This window comes from Condylura cristata, unplaced genomic scaffold, assembly GCF_000260355.1.
Source record: "Condylura cristata isolate star-nosed mole 26May11 unplaced genomic scaffold, ConCri1.0 scaffold00024, whole genome shotgun sequence".
NCBI classification, from domain to species: domain Eukaryota; kingdom Metazoa; phylum Chordata; class Mammalia; order Eulipotyphla; family Talpidae; genus Condylura; species Condylura cristata.
Genome location: NW_004567125.1, coordinates 7,104,140 through 7,125,764, shown reverse-complemented (window position 1 = coordinate 7,125,764; position 21,625 = coordinate 7,104,140). Strand labels below are relative to the sequence as shown.

At 49.5% G+C, this 21,625-nt stretch overlaps 1 protein-coding gene across 2 annotated transcripts; it reads right to left on the bottom strand.

Annotated features, from left to right (window-relative positions):
* Nucleotides 1-47: 47 nt before the first annotated feature.
* GET4 (golgi to ER traffic protein 4 homolog (S. cerevisiae)) lies at nt 48-20,529 on the bottom strand. Of its 2 annotated transcripts, none has more exons than XM_004688342.2 (9): nt 20,281-20,529; nt 13,989-14,067; nt 13,562-13,643; nt 12,800-12,949; nt 9,907-10,045; nt 8,386-8,526; nt 7,908-7,983; nt 7,625-7,697; nt 48-3,059 (listed from the first exon to the last, which is right to left on the bottom strand). In XM_004688342.2, the coding sequence occupies exons 1-9, from the start codon at nt 20,430-20,432 to the stop codon at nt 2,974-2,976; spliced, it is 978 nt and encodes a 325-aa protein (XP_004688399.1). In that variant the 5' UTR covers nt 20,433-20,529; the 3' UTR covers nt 48-2,973. The 2 variants fall into 2 exon arrangements, with proteins under 2 accessions (XP_004688399.1, XP_012584436.1); XM_012728982.1 differs by lacking the exon at nt 20,281-20,529 and adding an exon at nt 19,636-20,113.
* Nucleotides 20,530-21,625: the final 1,096 nt, after the last annotated feature.

Here is a 21,625-nt window from a genome sequence, read left to right as displayed (position 1 = left end):
GGGCCTTCTGGGGGATGAAGGTTATTGCCAGCTGGGACCCCCCACCCCCACCCCATGTCCCCTGCCTTGTGCTGGGAGACTGGAGGGTCAAGTTTGTCTGCTGCTTGCTGGTACCTCAAGTGCCCAGCCCAGGGATTGACACTGTCCAGTGATCCGCGCCCCCTGTCTGACCTTATGGTGCCTCTGAACCCTTGGAGGATGGAGGTTGGGAACTGCGCATGCCCCACAGAACTTCGGAGTGCGACTGGCCAAACTGACCACAGCCTCCACACCAGGTGACTTGGCTCTGTGCACCCTTGGGAGTGTGGAGGTAGCAGGGGACCCTGTACGTGGAAGTGTGCAGGGAAGGAGTGAGTGCATGGAGCAGATCCACTTCAGGCTGGTCCTCGGCTGTCCCAGGCAGCCTGTGTATCGTGGGGGGGGGTCGGGGGGCAGGTCACCTGCTGGGTGAGCAGATGGCCCCCAGCCCTTGTGTCCTGGAATAGAGTGGGGCTTGTGTGTGGCCTCATCTTGTGTAGTATCTGGGTTGGGGGCTCTGGTCCCCCCTCCCCCCCAGGGAGCTGTGAGGATTGGGGATGCTGCCTCTCCCCTGCCTCTGAGCATGGCGCCCACCAGCTCAACCCCTGAAAATCTGGATTCTGAGGGAGATGAAGGACTGGGGGGCATCGAGGCACCCCTACCCACAGAAACACTGTCCCTGCTGAGCGAGGGCTGCCAGGGCAGGGGCTCTAGGATGGCTGACGGTGAGGACAACCGAGTGTAAGCCCTCCCCCCACCTGCAGTGCCCCAGGGGATGTAATGAAGACCCACCTGCCCCGGGCAATGCCCCAGAAGAGGTTGCCCTCACCCCTTCCTCAAAACCGAGGCCGCCTCCCCCACCCCCATCTCCTAATGCCCTATCCACTACCACTGACCTGTTTTCTGGACAAGGAAACTCAAACTGCATCAGGAGAAACCCTGTGTTCCCTTGGTTTATCCCCACTGTGCAGGGGTCAGCCCCCCTCCCCCGGCCCAAGTCCTCTTGGCCTGATCTTCTTGGTTCCTGGAGGTGGGGGGCTCATGCTGAGAGCACACGAGCATGCCGGCGTGCGTACTCACGGGCGTGCTCTGCGGGGCGTGCGCTGCGCTGCCAGGGCGCCGTACCCTGCGCACACCCACGCGGCATGCAGGAAGCGGGAACCCGGCTGCCCTAGCACTGTAAGACAACGTGACGACTGGTGGCGAGATTTCTCAGGCAAGCTGCGAGTTACACTCCATAAATGGCTGGTCCTTAATTTTCTTACTTTGAAGTTCTTTTAAGGTGCTGCAGCCAGGCCCTCCCTCGCATGGGTCCTGGGGGCCCTCTGGGCACACCTAGTGCTGGTCCTGGGGCCATGAGGTCAGTGCAGCTGTCCTGACCTGCTAGCACTCAGGTGAGGGGTACGCTTATGCGCCTAGAAAAGGGAAAATGACCGTGCCCTTCAACCCACACGGGAAAACCACAGCTATGGGTCAGCCACACGCACTGGAGCCTCATCCCATCCTGAGGGGACGGCGGGGTTTACTGGCTGAAGTAAACAGTAGCTAAAGCCGGCACTTCATGTGGTGATTGGGAGCTGCCTTGGAAGGAGGGGAACCTGAAACCTGAGGGTGACCCCCTGGGGCTGCATGCACTCTAGCACAGCCCCTTTGTCCAAGCTCCTTTGAATTCTGGGCCAAATCACACATAAAAATGCACTTTGCTCCAACTGTTCCCTAGCACATCAGCGAAGGCGGGTGCAAGTTGTGGCTTCAAAACAAGTGTTGTGGCAGAAGTAGCACCCCCATCCTGGGTTCAGACCCCACCCAGCTTCCTTGCCCGGTGGATGACCAGTCAGACCTGAGCCCCAAGTCCACCACCCCAAGAACCACCTGGGGGGAGAAGGTTGCTCCGGCCGTTCTCTATCTCAGGACACAGGTCAGCAGAGCCTCTCCTCCAGGGCCGGGGCTCATGCGCCGCCCAGACCCTGACTGCTCCAACACCGCCACTTGTTTCACCTAAGACCATGAAACTTCCCCAGCACTGGCCTCTTGCTGCTGTCCACACATCCACCTCAGGCTGGACAGCCTGGAAGCCACTGGTCACAGCGCCGGGCCCCTCGCTGGGGAGGCCCAGGCCTCTGTGCAGATGCCCACGTCCCGGAGCTCACTCAGAAAGGACCAGTGCCGCAGAGCCCAGTATAAAGGATTTATTTAAACTCAACAATTAACACAAACCTTCCTTTAAATTCCATTTTTACAGTAAATAAAATTGTTTATTTCCCTCCTTCCCATGCATGATCACTGTGTATTAATCTACAACTCTTAACTGTGAAAAAATAAAGTGTTTCCTGTTCGTAACGATCCGGTAACACCTGTATAGATCAGAGAGACGGGAGAGCCCTGCCAGCCCCTGGACTGGTTTTCTGGCTAAAACCTATAATGTCAGGTCAGAGGAATCAATCAACCGACGAAGATAAATATTGCATTAGGAGGTGTAAAGTTCTGCAGCATCCTTTTGGAAAGACACCATTTCCAGAGTGACAACGTGCCCCTCAGCAGCAGGGATGTGGCTCCAGGACTCAGCACGGAACAGCTGCTCTCCAGGCCACAGCAGGATGTCCATGGGACAGCTCGTAAGTGCTGTCTGTGCTGAGGACGGGCACGCGTGACAGCGGAGGACACTGCCTGGCACACCAGAAGCTGCGCCCACGTCAGCCCTCAGCCCTCCCAAAGCAAAGAGAAACAAAGGACTGGGAAAGGTGGCGCAGCAAGGCCTGTGCTTTATTGGGGTCAATCTGAGGGAACATGGTGTCGGCCTGGTCGGCACAGCGACGCACAGCCCTTGGCCAGCGCACAGACACAGACACCAACACGCAGCCACCACAGCCTCAGAACCCAGAGCCCGCGGGGCACGAGGACCCCGGGACTCGGCCTCGGGCGTCTGCATGCAGGTCCGGTGGGCGGGCGGCGGCGTCAGTCGAGCTCGATGGGGCTGCTGTCGTCCTGACTGTCCTCACCCTCCTGCTCCGAGGAGCCCATGAGGCTGCTCAGAAGGTTCCCTGGAAGGAAACGCACGGTGGCGTCAGGGCTACAGCAGCTCCTCGCTGCGGCCTCCGGCCCAAGAATTCCCACCGCCCACACTCAGCACCACGTCTGGGAATGTGACAGGATGAGCAGCAGCCTGACATCGCCACGCCTGCAAAGAGGAGCCCCGCGTAGCAGCCACAGGGACACAGCAGGTGTGTGGTGCAGGGCTGCTAACAGGGAGGAGAGCCTGAGCGCACTGTCGCCAGGAGGAATCTAAAGTATCATCAGCATCACGGGAGATTACTGCCAACCAAAGGAAAGGCTGTAAGTCACAAAACACATCATCAGTCTTAGAACTGCACAGAAGTCAAATGCACAAGTGTCAGAGACAACTCATAGGAACATTAAATGTCTTCACCACTATTTTTCCCATCCTACTTACCTAAGTTTTATCCAAAGAACTATTACAAAAAATGTACAAAAAGCCCCCTGCTGAAGCCAAACCACAGGGAAACAAAGAACAAACGGAAAGGCAGACAATATCCTTTGAACGCACGAACACAGGCATAGAGGTGTTAAAACTTTCCCTGATGTACAACCTGATCTCAACCCAATGAACACTCCCAGCATGTCTGACACCGCAGAAAGGCCAGTTCTCAAGTCTGTTCGTGCATGAAGAATCAGGACACTTGTGATGTATGGGGACCACACCTAACAGATGTGAAAACAGTAAGCTGACATTCACGAGGCACTCTGAGCACACCAAAACGCCACACCATTTCAGACAGAGCACGAGCTTGGAGACTGGCGTAGTGGGAACAAGCTGAGGAGAAAGGCCATGGTATTGCCTCACACCTTCCACTGAGCCAAATTCTAGACAGGCAGGTCATAAGTAAAAATTTATGTGTTTTAAGGGGAAACAGTTTTTAAAAAATCCCAGAGACAGGAACTCCTTTCCATGAAGCACAATTCGGTAAAGTCATCAAAATGACAAAGGCTTACCCCATCCCACCCTGCAGAGCCACAAGGAGAGGGACACCCGGATTTGGGTAGGGGGGTGGGGGTGGCACAGGCTGCTACAGCACATCAGAGGCACCACCCGGGCTCTGTGGGACAAACCCTTTCAGGACCTGCCCTGAGTCAGAAGGAGCAGCCCCAGCTCCAGCACTAAAAAGATGAGGTGCGGTCAGTGTGCACGATACGATACCGTTTACGTAGAACGAGCCATCTGTGTATTTGCAAAGGTAGCTCAGGAAGGAAGCTCAAGAAGCCTTAACGCTGCCTGGCCCTGCGAGGACTGTGGAACAGCAAGACAGGGCCGGGGGCGTGGATGCTTTTGAATTCTGAACTCCGTGAAATATGATTTACCTATTCAAAAATAAAATTTAGAACATTAAGGATTATAAAAACCACTTTTCAATGAAGGACTATACTGGCCCCTTCCCTGTAGAGGGGAGCAGCTGCTATCAGACCTTAGTGAGAGCTGATGGCTCATGTGGCTGCACCAGACGGGGAGAGGAGGCAGGGGAGGCGGCCTGACCTCAAATCTGGCCCCCAGCCTATACCAACCGAACCTATCACAAAGAAATAGACCATGTGAATGGACCTATTACTAGTAAGAAGACTGAATCAGTAATCAAAATTCTCCAAACAAAGAAAAGCTCTGGGTATTACTCTTTCACTGTGGTATTATGCTACCAAACATTTAAGGAATAGCAATCTTTCTCAAACTTTCAAGAATTTAAAGAAGAAGGTATGCTTCCCAATTCATCCCATGAAGCCAGCACAGGTCCAACACCAAAGTCAAAGACTCTACAAGAAATAAAACTACAAATTAGTATCCTTTACGGATGCTGATGTAGAATCCTCAACAAAATACTAGCAAAAAGAATTCAGAAGCATATTAAAAGGAGTACACCATGACCAAACAGGATTTATTCCTGGAATGCAAACTGTCCTACATATGAAAATCAGCTGATAACAGTATGTCACATCAACAAAGAAGGAAAACCAATATGACCATCTTCATTTGATGCAGAAAAAGCATCTTGACAACAGTCAACACTCTTCCATAAAGACACTCAACAAACTAGGAGCAGGAGACTACCTCAATATAGTAAAAGGCATATGAAGCCCAAAGCAAACATGCTGGAATGGTGAATGACTGAAAGCATTTCTTCTAAGTTCAGGAACAAATCAAGGATGTGTGCTTTCACCACTTCTACCAACACAGTACTAGTCCTAGCTAGAGCAATCAGGCAAGAAAAAGCAGTAAGAGGCATATAAATTGAAGAGGAAGAAGTAAAATTATCTGCAGAAAATAGTAAGAGTTCCACAAAATAAAGTCAGACTAATAAACAAACTCAGCAAGGTAGCAGGAGACAGTAACACAAAGAATCAGTTGCATTGCCATATATAGTGAAAAATCTTAAAAGGAAGAAAACAATTCTATTTACAACAGCATCAAAAAAGAATTAACTGAGGAGATAAAAGACTTGTACTATGAATATTACCAACTACTGTTGAAAAAAATTAAAGACATGAACAAATGGAAACACATCCCATGTTTGTGGACTGGAAGACTTTAACTATTAAGGCATCATTGCAACCTAGGCCAATCTACAGATCCAATGCACCCCTATGGCATTTCCCACAGAAACAAAAACCCATTCTAAAATTCACATGGAATTTTGAGGGATCCACAACAATCTGGAAAACTGGAGGCTTGCACTTCCCACTTTGAAGTGGGAATATAATCTAGGAATCAAACAATATACTGGCATACAGACACATGAGACCAATGGAAGAGATGCTCTAGAAAATAACCTCAAACTACAATGAACTTATTCTTGACAAAGGTGCCAGGAACATTCAATGGGGAAAAGAAAGCCTTTCCAATAAATGGTGCTAGGAAAACTGGATATCCACATACAAAGGAATGAGGCTGGAGCCTTACCTCACATCATATATAAAAATTACCTCAAAATGGATCAGAAATCTAAACATAAGACCTAAAACAACAAAACTCTTAGAAAACAGAGTAAAAGCTGTAGGACAATGAATATGGCAATGATTTCCTGGATATGAACCAAAGGCAGAGGCCACAAAAGACAAGTTACTTCACCAAAATTAAAACATTTTATATTATCAAAAGCTCTAAAAACAGAGTGAAAAGGTGGTGAGGGAGAAAAACAGTCACGTACAGGGTTTCTGGGCACTGACAATATTATGTGTAACATTCTAATTGTGGACACATGCTGTCATACATCTGCATGCAAGGCCACACAATGCACAAAGCTGAAGTGAGCCCCAGTGTAAACTACAGACTTGGGATGGGGTGATGTACCGATCTAAGTTCACCAACTGTAACAAATGTCTTACTCGACTGGGGAAGGCTGATATTGGGTGGGAACAAGGAGAATATGGGAAATCTCTGTATCATCCTCTTAATTTTGCTGTAACTCTAAGAGTACTTTTAAGAAAAATGTGAATATATTTGCAACTTAATTATCTGATATGAAATTAATGTCCTAGTATAGAAAACTACTAAAACAACTTGATTAAAAAATAGGCAAAAAAAAAAAAAAGAGGTAGCAAAGAGACACACAGATGACCAACAAACACAAGCAAAGATATCCAATATCACTTATCCTTAGGAAAATGTGAAGCAAGACCACCAGGAGATACTACCCACATTCGTTAGGAAGCGACTCCCATAAATTCAGAACACTAGCAATCAGGGGGACGTAGAGCAACTGGAACCCTTCTGCACTATTAGGAGGAATGCAAAACGGTGCACATTTGTGAAAACAGAGTGGTTCCTCAAAAAAATTAAAATTATCATATGACCCAAGAATTCCACTTCTGAGTATGTACCTAAAGGAACTGAAGGAGAGAGAGATTTGTGTATCCATGTGCACAGGGCAGTATTCACAATGGCTAAAAAGTGGAACCAACCCTTGTGTCCATGGATGGATGAAGGGATAAGCACAATGTCATATATCCATGCATACAACAGATTACTCGGCCTTTAAAAAAGGAAAGAAATTCTGACATAAACTACAACGTGGATGAACCCTGAAGATTTTATACTCAGTGAAATAAGCCAGTCACAAAAATACAAATATTGTATGATCATACTCATGAGGTCCTTAGAGAAGTTGGAGCAACAGAACTAAAGACGACAGTGGGGGCCAGAAGCTGGAGGGCGAGGAGTGACAGTTAAGCGTGTACCTGTGGACGGTGGTGATGACTGCACAACAAAGGGGATGTGTTTAGTGCCCCTGAACTAGACACCTACTAATGATGGTAAAGTCTGTCATGTGTAATTTACTGTAATAGTAATAATAAAAAAGAACAAAGAGAAACCTGGTATTAACTCTGTCCAACAGGGAGCGCCCTAGGATAATAATCCACCAGTCTGTGACAGGCCCTATCAGCGCTGTGTGGAAGTATGCTGAGAGCAGGACGTAGTGACAGAGCTGAGGGTGGAAAGTTGGAGTGGATGCCTGAGCCAGGCCAGGGCTGTCCTACCCCCACACAGCACTGCCAAGCGGAACACGGTGATGCTGCAGGTTGCCTTTGCTCCAGGCCTTACCTAGCAAGCCTCCGTAGGAAGAAGTCTGCTTGGGCGGCACGCCAAAGAAGAGCTGTCCTATCCTGTCGAGGTACTGAAAGAGGCAAAGGGGTCACTGAGGAGCTGGAAGATGCCAGAAATGCATGATGCCCCACAGGAGCTTTTGGGCTAAGTGCTCCCACCCCTCAGCTGCAAGCCCCACCCGGGCACAGGATGCCAAGTGACCGGTGCTTCTCTCCACCCACTTCTCCAGCTGTTGTTACTGAAGTCCACAAGCTCCCACCCCACTTGGGAAGTCCCTCACCTCGTTGTACATGGGATCCCGCCGGAGGGATGGCTGGTACTGCTCACACAGTACTGTGAACACGGTCAGTTTGCCTCTGAAACAAGGAAGAGTGGGACACAATTCTGTTTATAACTGAAAACCCAAGAAAACAAGAATGTACACATCCACATGCCACTCCTCCTCCAGGCCACACTTTCTATACACACACACACACACGCACACACACAACTATAGATATACAAACCTACATACATTTACATCCCTGCATCTATACAGAGCAAAACACCATCACACACATAGCCCACCCCCCTTATATTCCATACATACCGGCTGCCCCCCCAGACCATTAGACGTACCTCAGATCTATATACACATGTGCACTATCGACCACATACACCTAAATATACAAAGCATTACCCCCACATCTTCAAACGCCAGCACAGGCACACCTCACATACCTCTCCAGACACACGGACACTGCACACATAAAACCCACCCATCTACAGCCAACAGCAGAAACCAGATGAAATTGAGCAGGGGCTGCACAAAGGGAGGGCCGTTCTCAATGGACGGGTGCTTCTGCGTGTACGTCGTGAACACTACTGATGCACTGCTTTTGTTTTTCAAACAGAGAAACCTAGAAATAAGAATATATTAATGAGTGGGAATACTGAGTATGGGGGAGCTCCTGGTCAGCAAAGCTACATGTATCCTGGGACCTCCTCTCTCACACCTTTGTGAGCACGCCAACTCTACATTTTCACATTTCACAGGTGAAGCGACTTAAGCCTGGGAAGATGACATGTCCAAGGTCAACAGAGCTGTGATATACAGAGTGCACAAACTAGTCTTTTTCTCCACACATGTTGGGCACCTGCCTGGGTGGCCATTCAGTACAGGGCCAGCAGCAGCGAGGCCCATAGGCCTGGACGTGTCAAGGGGTGCTAGGCCTAATTCTGGTTTTCACCTGCAGAAGACATGGCCACCAACTGCATTTCACTGGGGTATAGTAACCTCAAGAATACTTTTTTGTAAGGCATCAAGGGGGAGTGATGAGAACCGGCTTAGCAACCTTATAACCAGAGCCAAGTAGAGTCCAGAGGAAATACACACCATGTGCCACAGCTGGCAAACTTTGGGTTTTAATAGCATTTCCTTTTCAAAGTCACACATGTCACCAGCACAATTATGTGTGGAGCTCAAAGTTCTGAGGTGCCATGAAGTACAGAAAACACTAGTGACTGCCCCCCTTACTTCATAGTCTACCCTATCTTAAGGTCTGGTCTGCCACATCAAAGTGTTTTGTGGGAGGAAATCAATCTCTCACAAATGAAATGTCTCCACAAGGAAGGAAGGGCTCAACTTTGGAAAGCAGCGCCCAGAGACTCTGGCAGCCGGCCCAATCACGCATGTGCAATTAAGCACTGACAGTCTGGTGATGGCCACAAGCCTTGGCTGCCCACGCCTCCACTCTGTTGTATGCTTCAATACTTTCAAAATGTTGGAAAGAAAGTAAAAGATGAGGCCTGACTAGAACAGGGGACAGAGATGTAGGCCTTGCGGAAACAAAGAGCTGCCTAGACACACCACTGTGTCCACATGTCCAGATGCAGAAACATCTGTGCAGACAAACGGCCTCCGTGAACATGCTCCCTTCACATTCAGATACTCCCTAAAGTTCATCAAATACATGAGTCCTACAAAAACACAGTTGCCCAACAGAACAAACAAAAAATGAATAATGGGAGTAAAAAGAAAACAGATGGTAATTTAATTCATTCCTTGTACTGCTCGGCTGAAATTTTACAAATGCCTTAGCATTCCAATGGCTTAGGTAAGATGGAGGGAAGTCTGTTTGCCCGAGTTCCGCATCAGACCTTCTCGTGAGGTACATTTTATGTGTGTGACCCTAAGGGACCTCAGTTTGGCCTTCTGTGTGTCCTAGTCAGATGACAAGGTGATGGCTCAGAGAAGCCATTTAAGCAAAGATTTGACAAAGCAAATTTGGAATACCTACTGTAGGACAGCCTGCGCCACGAACATGTCCACCTCACTGCGAAATCCCCTGGAGGTAGAATATTCTACTAACATGTTAGCACATCCTTCTCCATCAGTAGAGTGCAGGAAGTGATACCGAGATTCACAATAATTTTGTTCTACACGGGGAAAGAGAAAAATCTATAAATATGAGCATCTTAGAATTCATTAAGGACCTTTGAAAGACTAGCCTAACCTCCTGCACTCCACACTACCCACCCTGCTTACAACCAGGCACACGACAATCTGAGGGGTCCGCCCTGCACGCTAGAGCATGGCCAACACCTCTCTCACTTCCGTGAGGTCCGAATTCAAGTGCAAACAGAAGGGGAAAGGTGATTTGGATGAATTCAGCTATAGGAGGATGCCCTGCAGTCCCACAACATTTACATTAGCTGCACTGTAAGAAATAGCCAAAGGGAATCCTATTAATCTATACAAATGGCCGTTTCATATAGACATGAAGAAGCCAGATATGAAACTCTAATGCACAATCTACTTAACCTAATACTCAGCACTTTAAATCTCAAGTAGCAGCCGGATCCAGCCCTTCTCCCAGAGGCCTTGTTCGTCTGTCATCCACCCAGAGTCCTGTGGTCTCCGCTACCTGGGATGCATGAACCACCCTAAAGGTGAGACCCAACAAAGTTTTCCTTAATGCTGGCCTGCAGGTGGAACGATGACAGTGCCCCTAGTGTGGTGGGCTGGCACCGAGGGACATGTCCCTCCATCACTGTGACAAAGAATTTCCAGCTCCGTTGTGTCCTTGTTCATCAGCGCCCTGTTAGGCGCCGGTTAGGCTGCACACGAGACCTTGCATCCAACAGTTACTCCTTCTTGGTCCCCATGGCCTAGGGCTACATGAGTGAGGAGAGCTCAAGGTCAGAGTGCTAGTAACGTCAATGGGACCTAGAACTGAGTTCGTTAGTGAACATGTCTAATGCTAAGCTATTTGCTCAACATTTCTATTGTAAGTGGGCTATTTAACTAGGTTCCACATGCCTGGGTTTTTTTTTTTGTTTTGTTTTTGTTTTTTAAGAAAATGATTGTCACTCCAACCTTTCATGACTCGTGCTGTGAATCTGGACCCCTCTATCCATCCTAGTGTTCTCTCTTCTCCCTGCTGCCCCCTTTCTCACGACAGTTCTTCCCTGTACCCCAGAGCTGGGCAGGGTCTGCAGCACGTAGGCTGCCCCAGGACAAGCCCCCAGACCTTCCTGCTAGGACACAGCAGCCCTTCCCCAACACCAGCCTGTCCTCAAAACATTCAAGGCCCCCCTCTGGAAAGGAGTGGATCATACGCCATGCTGCTTCCCCACTCCTTCAGAATAAAAACCAGGCCCTCAGAAGGCTAAGGTGCCATGCCAGTCTGGTCCTGCTGCCTGCTCAGACGGCCCACCTCATGCTTTCTCCTGCTTTCCACTGGCAACACTCCTCTTATTCTAGCCACTGTATCGGGGTATGGCACAGCTGCCCTTGCCTGCTGTCATGTTGGCACCCTATGTGCTATGTTCCGGATTCAGGGGTTCTTTGTTCAGTTCTGGTGTTCATCTTCCCTTTGCCTTCAAATTCTAAAATAATTTTCTGGTTTTAGAGTATCCACATGAAATAAATTACACAAGTAATTAGATCCTGGCACTCTTAAGGCTCCCTTAGTGCTCTGGAAAGAAACTGTGATGGTGGGGGTGTCTGTGTGCAAGCTGTGAACCCAAAGGCAGCACTGTCCCCACAGCCACCATCGGAGCAGGTGGGCACTGGGGATGGGAGCCCACAGGTGTGCCTGCCTGGGGCCCTTAGCGTGGCGGGTCCTTTCCTTAGCCTCTTGGCCTTTGGATTCTGTTCCTATCTGATCCATTCCTCTTGGAATATCCTCTGCGAGCAGGACCAATGAGTATGTCAGCACCCAGAGGCACCAGGACCCTCATACCTGCCTGCAGTGAGGGGATGGGGTGAGTGAGGCCCTCTGCATGAGTGGGTACCCAATTTTGTGTGTTGCTGATGGAAGAGCAGAAGCTTTGGGCTTTTGAGAACCCCATCCTCAGTCCATCAGAAGAAGTGTTTGGAGGAACACTGGAATGGGAATCCTTACAGAGCTCATCTGCACCCTGTCTGAACAGTCACCTTCGGCCTAGACCGTCTCAATTTCCACAACTCTAAATGAGAGAGACGTGCCCATTGCACCCCATCCAGGCACCTGCCCCTCAGCACCCCGCTCCCCTGAATTTACCCAGGTAAGCCCAGTACAGACAATTTGGCAGTGACTGAGAACTACTTGCTCCCCTCCTCCCCTCCCCTCCCCCGGTCCTTGTGGAGGACCTTTCTGAACAACAGTCCTTCACATCTTGCAACAAAGATGTACTGAGCCTTTCCTGTGCCTAAGAGATATGCAAAGGTCAGGGCCAGAACACCACCAAGAAAGAGTCATGGCCCCGCTTTCACAAAGTGAGTAATTGCCTCAAATGCCTCATCAGAAGATAAGTGGATGCTGAGAAGAAACAGCGTGGTGCCATGAAGCCCTGACCTAGGGAAAGGTGGGCTTCATGGGTTGGGCAGGTGTCCTGAGGGCTGAAGCCCAGCCAGGCCGCAGTCAGGGAAGGCTGCCCAGGCCTCCCCTCCCAGGGGAACACACTCTCAGAACATAGGTGCTCGCTCAAGAGTTGCTTTACTACCAAAGCAGAATGTTTAGATCTGACTGGACAGAGCACACCAGTTATTTCAAAGCCCAAACTCTCCCTCCCCATGGAGCTATAGCAGATAATTTTATCAGTGATTGAAATGGATAATGCAGGTAAAAAGCCAGGGGAGCATGAAGAGGTCACTTACTGGTTGCAACGGCTCCCCTGGCCTCCTGCATGCAGGCTTCCCAGGCCTACCTTTCCACAGGGTGAGGGCCAGCAGCTGGTGGAGCCGGGGGTGGCCCAGTTTCCCGGAGCCTCCACTGGACCATTTCAGTGCTCTAGACACAAAAGCCACTCGCTCCGGAGAATTTGGATCCATCATACTAAACAGCTTAGCCAGATTTTCTAAAAACAACACAAATACAGACCCTTATGCACAGGAACACACCACTACTTCAGTTCTTCACATGGCACATCTTAAAAAATCATTACAAACAAGGGCTACCTCACTTCCAAAGAAAGCTGAGAAACTGGTATCTTGTGGTGCCCCAGACTACTCCTTCCCTTGGGTTACTGGCCATCCAGGGTCACCCACTACTGCCCCTCTGCTGCAGCGACACACTGCAGGTGGGCTGTGGTGAGCAGCTGAAGGGACGAAGCCTGGTGGTAGGAGTGAGGTTAAGAACAGCAGCGCAAGAAGCAGACGCTCCTTTGCAAATGGGCAGCTGACAAGAGGCTCCACACCTCATGAGCCATCATCCACCAGATCCACAGAGAGCCAGTTACTGCGTGGACAGGAGGGGGAGCTCCACCTATGAAACCCAGCACAATGCACATCCCACGACATGCGCTGTGTACGCTCAGAGGTGAATGCGTCCAGAACTGCTCACAACTAAATTCTCCCAAAGCACAGGAGCCCTTGGGTCACATACACAGAGACAAGCAACTCGAGAGACCGAGACTGCAACCGGCCCAAGTGCCTCACACGGCACTTGGCACACAGGAACAAAGCCTCACCCAACAGCTCGTCGGCCACCTCAACTTCCGCCTTCTCCAGCGACTCTAGGACCAACATGGACAAGTCTGCAGCACTGTTTTGCTACAAAACATGTAAAGGAACAAGAACCCCAGTTAGAAAGAAATCCCACTCATTTTCAGCAGACTCGGGTCACTCTGGTTTTCCAGTCAGCACCTCTGAACAGAGAGAGTTATGGGAAGGACTACAAGCACAAGGTCATGCAGTCATGCATCTCCAGTTACTGCGAACTAGCCTTGACCGCACCCTCACAGATGGTGCCCCCACATCTGTGTGCTGAAATAGGGAACATTCTCCTAGCTCTGGCCGGAGCCAAGATGGTCCAATTTTGTCCACCAGATATCTCCCTGGTCACTGCAACCCTTCAGTCCCAAGCAGAGGAAGAGATGGTTAGAAGTTGCTACTTACTTGACCGTGGCTGAAGAACAGCAGCGCTCCAGAGCACATGAGTTCCCGGGCCTCTGCATGTTTGTTCTGTGACATATATCTGCAACAGAAAGAGGGCAGAGCACCAGTTAAACCTGGCCACAATGTGACAACTGGAGCAAGTGCTCCCCACAGTCTAACTCATCACATCCTCTTATGTCCACCAAGCCCCCAGTGACGGTTTGCTAAAGATGAGGTGTTTGAGTAAACATAAAAGCTTCATAAAGCAGACAATCCACATGTGCCCACACCTCCTGTCCAGAGTGGAAGCAAAGCTGGTTTGCCCAGGGCTCTGTGTCCAATCTCTGCATTGGGACATCTTACAGTCCAACTTCCCAGCCTGGCATGGAGTCCCAACAGTCCATGATTTAGACCTCATATAGGATAGCAGACTTGTGTCTCACTGCTGCAGCACGCATCCCTGGATGACACTGGAGGTACTGTCTGCATGCAAATAGGCCAGGAGCCAAAGGAACATCTCCCTGGGGTAGCTCAAGGATTTCTAGTAGCAAGGACCACTGAAAGGTTGAGAGTGACATCCACCTTCAGGCCTTGTCTTGGAGGCAAGTGCTGCACGAAGGGGCAGACATATACCCTTGTCCATCAGAGGGAACCAAGAGACAGGTCACACAAAGAAGACTAGGACATGGGGACGCTGCACCCCTGCCGGGACCCCGCTCCCATCCCTAGACCACTGCCTCACTGTGCCACTCTGAACATGCGCTCTCTACTGCAGGACTTAGGAAAGGCTGGCTTCCTGAACTACAGAGGGACAGGGACAGACCAGATAACTGGACACAAACAGGACAAATTAAAAACGGCGAAGAAAAGGATCTCAGCACAAACCCCTGATCTAAGGAGAGAAAGCGTGAGACAGCAAGCAGTCACTTCCTGCTGACATGTGCCAACATTTCCCACAGGGTGGCAGGCACAGCAGCACAGATCACACCCAGGACATTTAATTCACTGCCTGCATAGTGACCTCAGTGATCATCAGAAAGAGCCATTAAGCCAGCCAACCAAATCTGTGTCTCCCAGCCGTAATCCTAATGAAGCCATGTTTCAAAACAAATCAAGTAAGAGGAAGCTCCTCGGCACATGGAAGTGTAGGAGGTCTCAATCTGCAGTAAGCACCTGGGCGGCGCCACAGAATGCTCAGGCCTCCGGCACCCTTCAGCTCACCCGGTTTGACAGGTGGGGGATGTCAACAGCCCAAGATCTCTCCCAGAAGAATACATTCACTTTCCAACTGGCCTGCAAAGGCCCCCCAAGACACCCATCTGGCTGCATACAGGAGTGAAAGGTGGAAGGAGGAAAAACATCAAGAGTTTGGAAAAGCTCCATCATTCCTGGTGACAGCCTGGGCTACCGTTCCTGTGAACCACTGTCCAGAGTGGTTTCTCCTTCACACACGTGCATCAACCGGGCTTGAGTGATGCCGGGAGCTACCCCACACATGCTCCCAGGTTCTCATATGACCTGGGTCCACCATTGCTCTAGGGGTTCTGGAAAACAGGTGCTTCAAGGTTGCTATATGCACGGATAAACGCTAAGAATTTGTCCTAGGTAATAATCATGCCAGCTTGTCTCTGTTTAAAACATAATACAACACACTAGACTCTTAGCTGAGGTATTCTGGTACACTTAATGATTTCAAATTCTTCGTGAGCAAAGATGTTTTAGAGGTTTAAATGGGCTTTGAGGAACTTCTTTGGCTGTTTTAAAGCTAGATATTAGGATTTTCTCATCTAACCCTGGTCCTGAAGTAGACGACCATATGTCACTGTCCCTTAGTAATAACAGTGATGTCCATCAAGAAGTCTGACCAGCAACCCAGTCTGGGCGAGGCTTCTTTGTGCTATTCTAAACGGCTCTCCAAAGATCTGAGCCACCTGCTTGGCCATGGCCAGGCTGCTCTTGGTGGGCAGTGTGCTGGCCCTTGCAGCAGTCTCAGAAAGAGAAGTGACACGTGGCTCCTGCCTCTGCAGATGCTGACAGGCAGCCGTGCAAGCTGTGTTACCATCACTGAGTGACCCTTCAGGGTACCCCATCCTGCCCGCTAACTCTAGTGCCAATGCCCAAGAGCTACCTGGATTCCCAGCTTTAGGTGGAAAACTGACTAATGAGAGCCAACTTGTAGAAAGGCACAGCTTTAAATAAATTGGGACTTTATTTCTTGAACAGTATAGTCAATCTACCACTAGCTTAGAGTTTGTTGTTTCTTTACAGGTGTACTAAGAAGCCATATCCTACACAGTTATGTTAAAAATTATAATACTGCTAGCAAAGCTGTGTTAAATTATTGGCTAAGACATTCCCTGCTTCTGAACACAATTTGGTAGAGACAAACAAGAAAGGAACTTTTAGAAAATGAGACTGAGGGGGGGAAAAGGCTCCAAAAAAGCAGAAAAATCAATTCCTGGAGCAATGTAGCCATTCTCAGGAGCACACAACAGCACACGGCCACATGCTGCCGCCTTCCCTCTTCCGCTCAGGTCACTGGGAGCAGCACAGAGGAGAGACAGAGAGACACACATTACGAAGCACGCAGAGATGGCACTGTCTACTTAGCACAGGAAGAGAAAGCAGAGTTTTACTGAGTGTCTGCTCTGATGGCACAGTCTGGTCCATACACACAGCATAGGGTTCCACCAGGCACCTGCCATCTAGCTGGAAACACCTGCTGCCGACCAAAGAAAGCTGATAAAAAACAAAATAGGGAAGGTCACTTTGCCAAATGAATGTGTGCCTTTTGCACTGCAGAATTATGGGAGCAAAAAAAGGACCGTGTTCCTGAAAGCAATTGAAGCAGGACCCCTCCAGCTTGGTACCAGCTCAACGCCCTGACCGCCCGGCAGGCAGCACCTCATAACAAACAGAACTGTCATCCGCTCTGCCAGGACCTCCATTTGGTGTGTTTGGGGCTGCTGAAGGCAACACTGACTGAGGCAGCATATCTGTGTTCACGCAGCAGTGTGTCTATGCAACATACCTTATTTTCCTCCCTTATAAAAATAAATGAGCAGAAAGCAGGCAGAACACAGAAATACACAGAAGTTTAATACTAGTAAGAAACTGTGTGGGTGGGTGCCCATGAAGAATGACAGCACTCACGGCAAAAGTCTTGGAGGCCAAACACATCATCTAGAGCTCAGAGTGCTGAGCAACACTCAGCATCAGAGTTGCTGAGAACAAATGTAAGCTAAAAGGCACAGAGGCCTCGAATCCCGGCTGTTCCTTTAGGGAAAGTTCGTCATACACACTGGGAAGCAGAGAACAATTTAGGTATTTAAAAAAAAATTCTCCATATAATTTAAGATGATATACTAGGTACAGTCTACAATCAACACAAGTCTCAGAAAGCCCCCCCGGGTACAAAGATCTGATTTTCACCAAATGACAAAGGCAGCCGCTCTGCGACCACGAAGGCTGTCGGGCTTCCCCGCTGCAGTCACGCAAGCGCAGAGGCTTACCTAAGGAACACAGCAGGCCTGGGGAGCTGCCCCTCCTTGCCCTGAAGAAGGTCTGCAGAGACAAGGTGATCACTCAGTTTCAGAGCTGTACAGTGACAAAGCCTCCAACTGAACCAGCCAAACTAGTGAGGGCAGCCCACGCTGCACAATACACACTGTCAGCCCAGTCTGCTGAGCCAAAACCTGGCTCTTTGCTCCGTCAACTGCTGTGGGCATAAGGAGTATAGTGGTATAGTTCAGGAAATTCATCCAAGTGAACAGATAAATGTGGTGTATTCACATGCAGTGGAATACCACTCATCAACGAAAACGAACTAATGATAAACACGCGTCAATCTTGAAACAATCATGCTGAATGAGTCTAAAAAATCACACCAGAAAAAGAGGACATACAATATGATTCCATTTATATAAGACTCTAGAAAATGCAAATCAGTGGTTGTCTGGGGCAAGGTAGTAGGGGGACAGACCCAGCAGGAGCGGTTATAAGGAAGAATAAGAAAGCTTTAGGGGTGGAGGCAGTGGATATTTTAATGTCGACTGGAGCTAATCTCATGTACTGGTCAAAATTCATCAAGTTGTACGTTTTATGTAAAAATTTAAATATGTGTTTATTAACAGGAAAAAATGGTTTTATTTGGTGACTTGTATGGTTTTACTTGGTGACCTAGATCAGGATGGTGGTCTGAATGTAAACTCATGCCCTGGAGAGAAAAGTACTGTTTCAAGTAGGACTCCTGGATGGCCACAACCACCATCTTCAACTGGTTTCATGACATCCCAAACAAGGCCAAGGGCAAGTCATTTACTTCTCACAACCCCAGGAGGAAGCCAAGATTCAAGAGAGGTTACACCAGTGTCCAGAAGCATAGGTCACAGAACACAGATGACAAGTGAGCCCAGGTCAAGGCTGGGCCGGATACTGTATGTCTGGCAACAGTATCCTCTCTGTTTGCCCTTGACTTGCAGGTTCATTACTGTCCCCTCGGTGGAAGAACTCCCACTCTAAAGCGAGTGGACAATGTTCCTCATGCAGCAGTCACTGCAGAACTGGCTCAAATCAAAGAACACTGTGTTTATTTTTAGGAAGGTCCAGTTTTGCTGATTAACCACTGGGGCAAATATTTACATACAAAGCCCCAGGAACAGCAAGCACCAAGGCAAATCTTGAACACTACTATAGCTCCACATTTCAAAGATTCTAGGCTGGTTAATCTACCAGGTTGAATAGTCTATATTACAGGATTTACAGCTCTGCTTTATTCCTTGAAGAATAATCAGTTTGAAGAGCCTGTGCCATTTAGAAGGTAATAATGTTTAGTGATAAACTCAACAAGTACAAAAAACTAAATATCAAGCATCAGGACTTGTTTCTGCCAGAAGTAAAACAAAATAGTGTCTAACTAAAAGCAAACATGAATTTCTTTCTAAACCAACAGAACTATTAGGTTTCCAAGAGTCATTTTGTGACACAACGATAAAACTAGATGCATCCTGATTAAAAATAGAAAGTTCTGCAAACAAGGCTACCCTTCAGCAGTTTAAGAACCCTCACATGAAAATTCCTTAAAACCAGAGACAACAAGGTTATCCCTGACCAGCCAGGTCAGTACTGCCTGAAAGCAAAGCTCAAGCACCCCTCCCACAATCAGGGTTACCAGTAAGGCATCCGCCAAGCAGCCAACCTGAAGACCAAATACCAACACCTCTCCTGGATTTACCACTGATAAGCAACTCAGTCCTACTTGCTATTCTGTGTCACCACGTAGGTGTTTCATTCAAACAAAATTTGGGAAACTACAACCATAGCAGAAAATGCCAAGAGTCCCCAAGATACTGATTCAACTCACTATTTAAAGAAAATTTAAAAACTCAATCCTATGTGATGTTCAGACCAGACCTGACTGCCCCTGTATCTCACACTAAGCCACTGCTGATCTATGGTACTCCACAGAAATGCAGCACCTGTATGACAGGAAGAGTCCTGACTCAAGATGCTCGGAAGACAAGTAACTCAAGATGCTCAGAATTTGGAAATTTTCTAGGCTCGCACTAAAAAGATAAATACCATTTCAACACATAGCAATATTTTAAGTCACATGTTTTTCTCTGTACTAAGTCTGTGATACCAAGTGTGTATCCCATTTGGGACTCACCACATTCCAGAAGCTCAATAGCCACACGTGGCCAAATACTGGGCAGCACAGGTGGAACAAAAAAACGCCAGGTTTATAAAAATAGCTAATTTACCAACAAAACGAAACATGAGACTAGAGGCGACACAACAGTTAAAATTTTTTTTTAAATCCCTCGTGACGGGATTCCCTGTAGGAGGAAAACCGAGAGACTTGGAATGGGGGATTTCTGAGGGCGGAGGGCGGTGGGCAGCGGGGCGAGGAGACGTAGGGTGGACGACCCCTGCGGGTGAGGGAGCAAGGTGCTCGGGAAAAGAGCTGGGGAAGGGCCAAGAGCCCGGGGTCCCGGCAGAAGGAAGAGGACGTCGGGTTCAGGGGAGATGGGAACCAAGGCAGGATTAGAGCGAGCACAGGGGGCGTCTGCAGCCGGATTCAGCCTGGCGTCGGGTCTGCGCTCCGGGTCAGGGTCCAGGTCCCGGCGGGCCCAGCCCGCACCCCTCCACACCGCCGCCGCACAGCCGCCGCTCGGGTCCGCCCGCGAACAGGCAGCCGCGCGGGCCAATGGGGGCGCGGGGAGGCGCGGCGCGGCCAATGGGAAGCGGTCGGGGACAGGGTGCGGGGTTGGGCGTCCGGGCGGAAAGACCTGGAAGGCGGCGGCGCGGCTACCTGAAGAAGAGGGTCCGGTACATCTGGTGAGCCTCGTAGTAGTCGCCCTTCTCGACGCTGGCGCGCAGCTTGCCCTCCACGCGCTGGACACCGCCGCGATTGCGGGCGCCGTTCCGGGCGCTCTCCTGCTCAGCCATTGCCGCCGCCGCCATCGGGCCGGCGTTCCGCGCAAGGCTGACGCTGTCGCAGGCGCGGTCTGCAGCGCCTCTCGGCTTCCGTCCCGGCGGCGGCTCGACGTCCTCTACGGTGGCCGCGAGGAGCCGTGCAGTTGGGGGCGGGCGCCCGTGACGGTCACGTGATTGTGGGGCGGGGCAGCGGGTGGTGGACATGTGACTGGGCGGGGCCTAACGCCACAATGACTGGCAGCAGTTGACGAATAAAGACCAGCGCGGCGCGGGGCGGGCTCCCAGCCCACGTGGGTTTGTCTGCAGACTTGCATTCCGCGCTTTAGCAGTCGAGTCTCCGCCATCCCTGATGTCAAGACTTTAATATCTCGAACGTTTGCCGCTGGAGGTTACATAGTGGACGGAGCAGGGGCTGAGGGGTGTGGGTGGTGGTAGGCAGGCGTCAGGAAAATCAGTGACCCCACATTTCTGACCCGATCCACCACGGAAGGCACCCAAGGCGTGCCAGGGACTGGGCTTCAGGACATGGTTAACAAGCTGAGGGCCCTCGTTGCCGCGGGATTTCCGTGTCAGAGGCCTCTCAATATCATTGACTACTAACAACACTGTTTATGCAGAAGCCAAAGACAACGTGTATGTCCACATGGGGACTTGCTGAGTAAAGGGGTAGAGGGTGTGCACAGAAGAGCCAAGGAGCTCCTCTCAGAGGCAGGGTCAAGCGATTTTCACAATGGGAAAAAGCAAGGCACAGTGGAGGACAGAGTGTGGAGTATGCTTACCTAAGAGACAAAGGAGTAAAGGTAAGGGATTGTCTTTACCCGGTAGGCCCAGTTGTTCCCACTTGTGGCTGGCTTGACAATCAGCAGAGGATGGGGGCATATTTGCAAGGCATGCCTCTCAGCTGGGTGGCTGAGATGCCTGCTGACCTTGCTTTACAGGGTGTTCTTTGTGCCTTACACACAGGTCTTTGGTAAACATTTATTGAGTGAACACTCATGGGTTTCCATGAGTTCCCACCTCTAGTAGCAGCAAATATTCTTATGAGATAATCAGCACCTCTTTTGCTAATTTTCTTCTTCTCAAGTAACCATCTTTTTTACATTTAGAGTTTCCCAAATTTCTTCCTTCTAGAAGAGTTTGCCAGGGAAAGTCAACACTAGGTAAAGCTAGCTAGATAGTATAGGTCACCATTAACTGGCGAAGACACAGAGCTGCACAAA